This window comes from Sycon ciliatum, chromosome 2, assembly GCF_964019385.1.
Source record: "Sycon ciliatum chromosome 2, ocSycCili1.1, whole genome shotgun sequence".
NCBI classification, from domain to species: Eukaryota; Metazoa; Porifera; class Calcarea; order Leucosolenida; family Sycettidae; genus Sycon; species Sycon ciliatum.
In genome coordinates this window covers 34,755,134-34,765,650 of record NC_088644.1, presented here as the reverse complement: position 1 = coordinate 34,765,650, position 10,517 = coordinate 34,755,134, and the positions used below count along the sequence as shown (strand labels likewise).

At 49.6% G+C, this 10,517-nt stretch overlaps 1 protein-coding gene across 1 annotated transcript in view; it reads right to left on the bottom strand.

Moving 5' to 3' along the window:
* The window catches only part of LOC135809800 (WD repeat-containing protein 48-like), a 25,191-nt gene extending 17,776 nt beyond the window's left edge, over nucleotides 1–7,415 (bottom strand). The window contains exons 1-10 of the mRNA XM_065323226.1: nucleotides 6,974–7,415; nucleotides 5,768–5,843; nucleotides 4,491–4,700; nucleotides 3,852–3,940; nucleotides 3,376–3,477; nucleotides 2,630–2,857; nucleotides 2,095–2,157; nucleotides 1,589–1,742; nucleotides 404–501; nucleotides 79–192 (exon numbers count right to left, since the gene is read on the bottom strand). Coding sequence (XP_065179298.1) covers nucleotides 79–192; nucleotides 404–501; nucleotides 1,589–1,742; nucleotides 2,095–2,157; nucleotides 2,630–2,857; nucleotides 3,376–3,477; nucleotides 3,852–3,940; nucleotides 4,491–4,700; nucleotides 5,768–5,843; nucleotides 6,974–7,162 — 1,323 coding nt within the window. The 5' untranslated portion in view covers nucleotides 7,163–7,415. The remainder of the gene's footprint in view (nucleotides 1–78; nucleotides 193–403; nucleotides 502–1,588; nucleotides 1,743–2,094; nucleotides 2,158–2,629; nucleotides 2,858–3,375; nucleotides 3,478–3,851; nucleotides 3,941–4,490; nucleotides 4,701–5,767; nucleotides 5,844–6,973) is intronic.
* Between the last annotated feature and the right edge of the window lie 3,102 nt (nucleotides 7,416–10,517).

Here is a 10,517-nt window from a genome sequence, read left to right as displayed (position 1 = left end):
AAATACAGACAACTCCAAACAGTTGGCAGGCAGTCAGAACAGGCGCAGAGGAAGCAGAGCAGAAACCCGGTGACTTACACCAGTGCTGCAGTTGATCGTGCACCAGTTTGGCACGTAAACCTTCTCCGTTCCTTGCTCAGCGTCGACCGCCTCATCATAATTCACCTTGCCAAGGGATTTTATTTTCTTGCCCTGTCAACGAAAAGCAACACATCCAAAACAAAAACGACCAGAGTGAGGAAGAGAACTGGTACAAGAACACAGAAGAAAGTAAGACCAAACAGAGCCGCCATAGAGTAGGACCTTGATGGTGAAATGATGGCCTGTTTCTCGGCTCAGCCTCGCCGTGCTCGGGCGTAACACAGTGCTTGCATGACCCAATCTCAATTGAACAACAACGTACCTGGAACACATCCCACATGTCCACTGAACCGTCGGTGTCCTGGGTCAGGACTCGCCGCCGGTCGACCAGCTGTTGCGTCTTGAGTAGAGCCGGAGCACCTGCACGCACACACACACACACACACACACACACACACAGACACACATACAAACACAACAGGCATAGCGCACAAACCCAATTGTAACGAGCTCTCTGAGAAAACAGACCAACTGACAATAAGCACATAGGGACAAGAACAAGGAGACACCTGTTGGAATACGAGGGTGCGGCCAGTTGTTCAGAATTACAATAAGCATTCGCCAAAACCAAACACAAATCGAGCCAAGCCTGCCTGAAGAAGAAGCAGCAGTTTTCGCAGCGAATATCCATACAACCCAGCAGGGAAAGTACATCTTGGAATGAGCAAAAGGAAGACTGGAACGCTACGGCAAGAGTAAGTCAAAGTGGAACTATTGGGAGAAAACCACTAAGAGTAGGCCTGCAACTTCTATCACCCCTGGGTAAGAAGAAGCAGAGAGGCGCCAGGACTTTGCTGGCACAATGGGGCGACATGAAGCGCTGCTACTTTCGCAACAACAGGAGAAGGTGATGACTTCATGTCGACTACTGACCCTACGTCGTACGGTGACAGGCTTAGCTCTGGGCTGTTAGAAACATACTCTGAAAATACGCAGCGCAGCAGTGGACCCAGGTTAGTTCGTTACAACTCTTAGTTCCATGCTCATAATGTAATCACAGCGCAACATGGTGGATGGTGTTGATCCTGCCACTATACGATCCAAAGCTTAGCACAACATCCAGGACCACTCACTCCTCAACACTCCCATTGCTAGCACAAAGCACCCTACCACTGTTCTTGAACGTACACCGCCACCAGGATCAACACCATCTAGAATGTTGCCTGGTGATTACACTGAAGCATGAAGCTCAGTGTTACACCAACAAACTAGGCTTGCTCCGCTGTTATCTTATGCACTACACTCCGCCACCCCGCCACTCCCGCGCGCTATATGAGCACTCTCACCACACTGGGGTGCGTTGTTTGTAGTAGTCTAAAACTACAAATCCCTTGATGGGAGACTGACAGTGCATAAGGATTGTAACAAGATCTCAACGGAGTGGAAAACGGCTAGCCTGGTGTGGCTGCATACCCAGGCAGATGCGCACCCAACAGTCGTCACCTACCTGTGATTGAAAATCCCGGGCGCTTGAGCAGAGGCAGTTCGCCAGGAGAAGCCAGGCCGTTGCTGGTAGTGCCTGAAGCCAGGCCATTACTAGTACTGCTGCTTGTAGTCGTGCTCGTTACCGGCTCAGTCATGTCAGCATTAGATGACGGGTCCTGTAAGATAAACAAAATATCACCAAGAGAAGCACATTTTTGGTTTGCTGCTTTCTGTTTAGATGGGTGACCCAAACAGGCAGTTGTTGCCCCCCCCCCCCCCCCCCCCGGCAACACGTCACAAACAAGGGAAGGTCAATAGTGCAGCCATGCCTTTTCGGCAAGATATTCCAAGAATTGGGGAACCTTTATCATCTCCCCCCCCCGGTAACACGTAACAAGCCCAGGGAAGGTCAATCATGCAGGCATGCAAGACATTTTCGGCAAGATATTCAAGCATTGGGGAACCTTCATCCTAGCCATTCCGGCTATCTTCATTCTCAAGCTTCTGGCATTCGTGTTGTTGACTCACCCATAGGTTGACGGAAGACTCACTGGTAGCCACCCATAGCCGTTGATCAGCATCCATTTCAATCTGAGAAGACGAACACACAAGCACACAGCAAGTCACCAGGATGCACCGCAGAGTGGAAGACATCCACGAACGTGCACACACTGTTACACCTCAGCAAAATGATAATAATAATAATTATGCATGCACGCACACCATATATATACGGCCGTCGCAAAAGAAGCACGCAAACCTGCAAATCCACTGGATTTGCACTCACAGATACACGAACAAACAAAAACACACACACGTATGCATGCGCAAGCACACACACACACACACATGAACGCAAGCGCGCACACACACACACACACACACACACACACACACACACATGAACGCAAGCGCGCATACACATACACATATACACACACATGGACACACACACACACACACAAAGCGAACGGGTAAGCACCGGGAGCAACGCAGCAAGAGAAAGAGTGTGTGTGTGTGTGGGGGGGGGGGGGGGGGACGGTATTATACAGTAGTTCAGTACCTTCGTTATCGGTGCCTTCTCGTGAAGAATGTACTCGGAAGCGTCCGGCGTTCTCAAGTCGGTCAGGAAGACATTGCCGTCTCTGCCACCGCTGTACACGTGCAGGAAGTTGTCCGGTCGAGTTAGCATCGTCCACACGCCACTCTCGTGACAACGCACGGTGGCAAGGCAGCGCTGCTGGCCAAGCGACCAAAGGCGAACCGTGCCGTCAGAGCTGCCGGACAAGCACTGCACGTACGACACCAAGAACGCAAGCATGCCCGAGCACGTACGCGCGCAAACATACACGCACAACAAACACTGTGTGGAAAGCTCTGCCTAGTACGGGCATTGAGTGCTCTTCGGGCATTGGCTAACCCGACTTGATTTCAAACACACAAAACACACACACACACGTGCAAGGAACACGAGTTGGCAGCAAGCTACTGCTTGTCTTGGTAAGGTCCACGCAAACACACACACACCGTGTGGAAAGCTCTGAGCACTCTTCGGGCAGTGGCTAACTCGGCTTGATTAGAAACACACACAAAAACACGTGCAAAGAACACGAGTTGGTGGCAAGCTACCGCTTGTCTTGGCAAGGTACCTGTAGGATGCCTGTGTGTATGGAGCTGACACAGATCAGCACACTTCAGCAAGTCCAAACGAGGCTAAACATCCTAGTAACACCCGAGTAACATCCAAGCATGCATGGCTTCAGAAAAATCAGCAAACGGTAGCTTGCTTGCCAACAGACCTGTTCGTACCTGTGTTCCATCATCGCTGACAAGAAGTGCACGAATATTGTCTTGATGACCTCGTAGCTTGCAAACCTTGCTCATGGACCGGCCATCCCAGACTCGAATAATCTACAAAAAAAACATAGAAATGCACAGCTGATACCAACTCAAGACTCCACACACATGCATGCATGCATATCCCTCTCCCCCCCCCCCCCCCCCCCCCCCCGCAGACAGACAGACAAAAACACACCCACACCAAGAGGTACACACGGAGTGAGAGAGAGAGAGAGAAAGGAGAGAGAGAGGAAAAGAGAGAACAAAAGGAGAAGATAGATGCCAGGCCCCCCATGCATGCATGTATTCGCCAGGTATTAAAGCCTCTGGCGTGCAAACCCTTCAGACCATCTACACCCGATACGGACAAGGCATACACAAGTGCACAGCTGTGTAAGCAGGCATGAAGCCATGAACGCATGCTGCTGGCATGTTCGGTCACTTACATTCTCAGTGCCGCCGCTGACGACAACCGAGCGATCAGGATTGCACGCCACACTGTACACAGATTTCTTGTGACCGACCAGCTTACTGTCTGAAGAACACATGCACAAAACACATTCGTCTTTGAAATAGCACGCTACAAAAGTTGCAATGCAACGTAGATTAAAAAAATATTTAAAGCGAGCCCATGCAAATCCTCAAGCCAAGCCTGTCTCTTTTAAATTTCGGGGAGACACAATATATATTTTCTTAACTCACTGCAGCCACTTCCGACTTCACTACACATTCCTGATGATGGCTCCTGGACGAAAATTTGATTGAGAAATAAGTAATGTGCAGCGAAGAGACCACTTGCTTTGAGAATGGCGTGTGTAGGGTTTTTCGGGACACAATAAATAAGAATAAATTCACGGCTCGAGTGAAACTCGGTCATGCTGAGTTTTCCGCACAAGCAGGAACGCTACCACTCTCAAGGATCAAGGTGCAGGGGACAATAATATTGTATTGTGTGCAATAAAAAGAGAAGAAGCAAAGCCGGCACAAGAGTTATAGAGAGACTTCAGTTGGTAATTGTCTTATCACCATGGGTTACGTCACACAACATACCCTGAACAAAAGTAAAATTGTCAAAAGCCGCTTACAATCAAATTTAGCGATCTTTGAGATGTTCGTCAGTGTGCCAATGTCCCAGAAGTAGACGGGCGAATCGAGGCCAACTGATATGGCTATGTTGGCCTCTTCGGCGTACGCCAGCGCACGCACGTAGTCAAGATGGGGCTTAAGAGACACCCGGCATGTTCCACACTGGGTGCTGAAGATCTTCAGTGCGGTGTCCGAAGAGCCTGACATTACTGTACGGAACAGAACAAAAAAAATGCAGTCCAGCATGCTGTGGCAATCAGCGAAGGCAAACACCCTGCACTCCTATACACCGCCTTTGTTAGTGCACTCATATCACTCTCATCCGGACCTCGAAGTTACAGGCACCTCGGTCTACCGGGCATCTTGTGGGCGAGTTTGAGTGGAAATAGTGACGTTATATGCCAGATCTCTGGCCCTTCCGCATTGAAACGTATGTGATTCTGAGTTACAGACAATTCAAACTTTTGGGCAGTATCCGATCGGCCGGATACGAGAGATACGAGTGCACATGAATGGGGTTTACGCATAATACTCCTGCCATTTGATCTTGAGGGGCAGGTCCACTAAAACGGTGCACACTGCGATACCAATCAATCCTGCATCAAAGGTCATAGACTGTGTACGATCATACCCACACATGTACCACAACTGGCTGTACCTGCCAAATATGGGGCAAGTTGCCCCTCGGGAAGGTGGCGGCCATGTTTTATGCATAAACCCCATTGCAACATGATTGTAGAGTCCTGCAGCGGGAGAGACAAGAATAGCTTCAACAGCCACACCAGTCAGCCAACGCCCACAACCAATGCTTCACGCTATGCTACACACAACAGGACGGATATCCATTACACCAAGAGTAGATAAACAAGAGTGTGCAACTCGCGGATGGGTAGGCCCACGGCGGAATTTTTTGTTGACGTAATCTTTTCGACGACGCACGAGCTGCGAGTCTTTCGGAAAGTGTTCCCTCGTGCTCTTGGCCGGCTTTACACTACAAGGTCGGTGCCCAGCACGTGCTCTCACACTGCTCTGCGGCGAAATGCGCGTTCTTCTGAAAAAGGTGACGTCAACAAAAAATTCCGCCGTGGGCGGGGGTATCTGCAGATTGTGCAGGAGAGATCCGGAGTTGCACACTCTTGTTTATCTACTCTTGATTACACACATATACAGCACAGCATACAACATGCCGAGGCTTACACGAACGAAAGAACGAAATGAGTGGCAAAGATGCAAACAAGAATCGTGCGTGCCGGCCCCAGCTGAACAGAAAGTGTACCTAAATTTCCGTTGTCGATAACGACGAGATCGTTGACCCAGTCCGTGTGGTGTTCCATTTGCACCGCATTCTTTTTCTGCTCAAGCATTCAACAAGCACACAGATCAGAGCAGGTCATTTTACATACTGTCTCTAGACCAGCAGGACGCCAGTCGGAGCGAGCAGTCTAACGAAACCATGCAACAAAGTGAGCTGCACTTCCACCCGATGAGATTCGGACGAATAACCAAGGTTTCGGAAACGAAATTTTGCCTCCGAAAGCTGCACTTTGGGCGCTTTCTTTACAGTGCGTTATAATACAGTAAAACCTGGACTCAGCTACCTATGGTATTAGCGACCACCTGTTCTCAACAACTGTTTTTTCCATGCACTGGCAGTTCTGCATAGAAACTGCACCGGGAACAGCGACCACCTGCGTTGCGCGACCGGATTTTAGTGTACCAAGAGCCATATCTGCCCTACATACAGCGACCAAAACTAGCCAAAGGTGCAATCCTGGCTGGCAGGCCTGACTGCAACAGGGCTAGAGTGGGTCAGAAGCTACGGCATGCAGTCAACAGAAGTGACAAGTGACGGAGCAGGGTGTACTGCATACACCTGAGTGAAGTCTGAAACTCAATGTGTGCTTTGCCAGCACAAAAGTGTTCTATGCTCCACACCTGTCAATATGAGTACAGTCATGGAAGTATGTGCACAATCCGATATGCCGCGAATGTATGGAACCTTGTTTCTAAAGACCACCTGGCTTTAACGACTGCTTTTGCTTGCACCTTGGGGTGGACGTTTACACCAGGTTTTACGGTATAGCTGCAGGGTATAGCTGCAGTGAGCCGCTGCTTTCAATAAGAACATCGGCGGCCGTGGATGCTGTATGGATAGGCGCGATGAACAAGGCAGGCAGGCCATAATGCTGTTGAAGGAAGGCGACCTTTGAGTGATGTGGTGCAACTTTCTTACAGCGTTTGGCTTGCGGTTGTCGGGTGCGACAGGCACGAACATACGCAAAACGTTAAAATGAATGAGAGTTAGAATCCAAGCGCAAAGCAGCCAATTTTGATCTTAGAAATTTAATTGAGAAAATATTAAATCTGGCAATAAGGTCATTGTCTACATGACGCAACTTGGGTTGTTTTCAAATGCTCCCGAGAATATAAAATTCACTGAATTTCCATAGGGGAACGTCAAAAATAAACAAGCGAGCAGTACCTGAACGGAAGACAGGTCCCACCCGCGAATGATGGCATCCCTTCCACCTGTGTATAGCCGCTTCTTGTGATGGTCGTAGCGGAGGCAATTCACGCCACCTCGGTGATCAGGTTCTACTTCGTCACGAATAACGTAGGAAATGTTGTGTTTTTGGCGAGGTTGGGCGATGGCACGTCCACTTTGGGCCATGGCTGTTCTAGAGAGAGAACAGCATACCGAATTCCGTCTCTCAAAGTATGGCCTGCGAAACTCCGAGGGCGAAAAGAATTTTCCACATGCACAACTCCTCAAACTGATGAATGCCCAAACCAAAATTGATAATAATGTATTTTGAAAGTAATTACCGTAGTTGAACACACAACGCTACTCCTGTTTTATGTTTTCAAATCGGCATTGACAACAGCTCTACATATGTAGCTCTAGCGCAGGTCGATCTGCTCCATTTTTTTCTAGACCTACCAGGCCAGGCCAGGCGCAGGCAGGCAGTGCAGGGAGCCCTACGTAGCTACACGGAGCCGTAAAGGCTCTGACTCTCTCTGAGTACAGGCTACACATACCCTTCCCGATCCCCACATACCGGTACGCAGTATGCATTTTTTTTTTTTTTTTTTTTTTTTTTTATTGCACTCAGAAAAATAATAAGGCACCCATTTTGATAGACCAGGGGATGGCCCACGCCTGGTAAAAAGAATAAACAGAAAAAGAAAGAAAAAAGAAAATAATAAGGCACCCATTTTGATAATCCAGGGGATGGCCGGCCCACGCCTGGTAAAAAGAATAAAATAGAAAAGAATCATGACAAGTACATGACTAGACCTCTAGACAAAAATGTACTAGTAGTAGTACATGTCTGACTTTAGTTCAACAGTCCTGCAAGGAAACACGTGCCTCGGCTACCACTAGGCCTGAGACGCGGGGTCCCTAGGCCCTGGTGACACGGTGTGCGGATGATGATCTTGCCCCGCGAAGGCACATCACGCTAGCTCGGACTAATGCAAAGCTTAGCTTGCAGCGAAGCCATGCCATCGTCACCATGGTCACGGAGTACGGCTCCTATGCATGGTATCAAGTAACAAGTTTATCTACTCTTGATGGTATCAACCAGGGAGTCGTAAATACCGGTATTTTACGACTCCCAGCCCCGGTATCAAGAGTACATTATGTACTCTTGATTATGTACTCTTGATGGTATGTGTAGTACATAGTGAGGCCTGGACTTGCTTGACCGAGTTTTTCGACCGAGATGGTACGGTATACGGTACCGGGCTGCACGAGATATGCCCGGCAGATGGCCCGGGATGCTAGGCTCCCTTGTTCAGACTACTGGTACATGGTGACGCCACTACAGTCCATTCATCGGAAACTGGCCCGCTGGCTTTTGAAAGTCGGATTTGGGCCGAATTGAGGATCAAAAACCCACTTTAAATCTCAAAAATCAGGGTTTTGGATCTGCTTCTCCATACATTTTGCCATGGCATACCTGTCCTAATTTTGTAAAACCTGGCTGAATTTATATTTCCCTGTTCTTGGACTTTTCTGGCCTCAAATGTGGCAAGGAGGCACGGGTCACACAATGCAGGATGTACTGTTGTTTTCACGATATCTACAACTATGTGACATAGACACCAAAAAGTTAGGGTGCCAGTTTCCAGTGAATGGACTGTAGTACTACGGTGCTGATAAAGAAGAAAGAAGTACAACGTACATGTATGTAGAGAGGTCTATTTATTATTATGTGCTTGTTCGCGTAGACATCAGCATGGCCTCCAGCTGCATTAATGGGCACGCAAATCATGCAAACCAGCCAAAAGTGTTCGCATAAGCCACTTCGAATAGATACAAAAGACCACAACAGTTTCAGAAAAAAGAAGAAATGTAAAAGAAGACAAAAAACTAGGGTGCCGACACCACTCGGGCACAGATGCCCACCCAACCGATCCGGTCAGCAGCAAGGGCACGGAACGCCTCCAGATCGACTTTGCTTGACAAGGAGAGTCCAATCCGCTTGGCATCATCTTGTAGTAGCGTTGGTAGTGTGTGTCTTGGTCGTCCCCTCCAGCCCGCTGGACGAGGCTCTGCGAAGTACGCTCCCATGGCCAGTGATGGTGGGGAGTCAGCCGGGAGCCGGAGGACGTGCCCAAAGAGCCTCCACCTAGCTCTCAAGATGATAATACCGAGAGGAACCGCGCCGGTACGCTCATAGAGCCTCTCGCTCCTGACCCGATTCGGGAACACAATGCCGATTAGCGCCCGCAGCTGTTTTCGGTGGAATGCCTCAATACGGCTCTGTTGCTGTTTCGTTGGTGCCCATGTTGCACAATTGTGGCAGAGTACAGGGAGCACAAAGGCATTATAAAGCCGGATGTGGAGATCCTCCGAAACTAGCGACCTACGGATCCACAGCGTCCAGAGTTTACCAAAGGCAACAGTTGCCAGTTGTTGTCGTTGTAGCATATCCTCGGCATCACCTGTAAATAGGGACCCGAGTTTCTTGGTGGTTCGCCACTCCTCCTCGATGCGATCAGTGTGCCGTTCGATGTGCGTGTGCTCTGTCTTTGTCTCATTCACTTTCAAATCCCATTCGAGGAGCTTCAGTGTTGGATATGGTTGGAAGGAGGGTCCTCAGTCTCTCACCATCAGTAGTCACGAAATGCACATCGTCGGCGTAGGCAGTTTCAGTTGGTAATCCCAGGGAGATATCGGCAGGGGGACGTGGTAGAAGAAGAGGCCGAACATCATGCAGCGCACCCTCAAGGTACTCAATGAAAAGAACAGGAGACAACGAGTCACCTTGGGGTGTGCCGCGGAGAGTGGGGAATGACGGGCCCTTAGCGGATGGGAGTACAACCCGCAGTACGGTGTCCTGGAGGAAGTAACTGATCATCATTCGGAATTCATCCGCGGCTGCAAGAACGATCCCAGCACCGAGATGAGCCGTGGCCTGCTTATACAGTCAAGCGCTTTTGACATATCAATGCCTGGGATATCCAGCGCACTGCGATAGCGTTGGCATCAAGCCGCCAACCATCGGTATGACCACACAACGTCCGTGGTGCTTCTGCTGGGGCGGAAACCACTCTGTGTGTGTGCAACGAAGTTGTTGACGTCCTTGTTGATCCTCCGCAGCACAATCAATGATAGAATCTTCCTGAGCGCTATGAGTAAAACCACAGGCCGTAGGTGAGCGACTGATCCCCTTGATTTGCCAGGTGGTAACGGAATAAGCGACCCACTACCGATGCTGTTCAGGGGTAGGCCTGTCTCGACGGCAGAGTTGAGGACCTGGGTGATATAGGAGTAGACGAGGGCAGGTGAGTACTTTAGCAGCTACCCTGGCATGTTACCTGGGCCACTTGACCTGCTATTATTCAACTTTCCAGCTGCCTGTGTCACCTCTGCCTCAGAAATGGGCCGCTCAAACCGGCGGTACTGAATAGCGCAATCCTGGTCGGCAAGGCCCGGCCGCCGCAGCAACAGTGCACCAGGCTCTGGCGTGTACAGCTTAGAAAAGTGGTCGGTGATTTGGATGGCTACTGAGACTGGC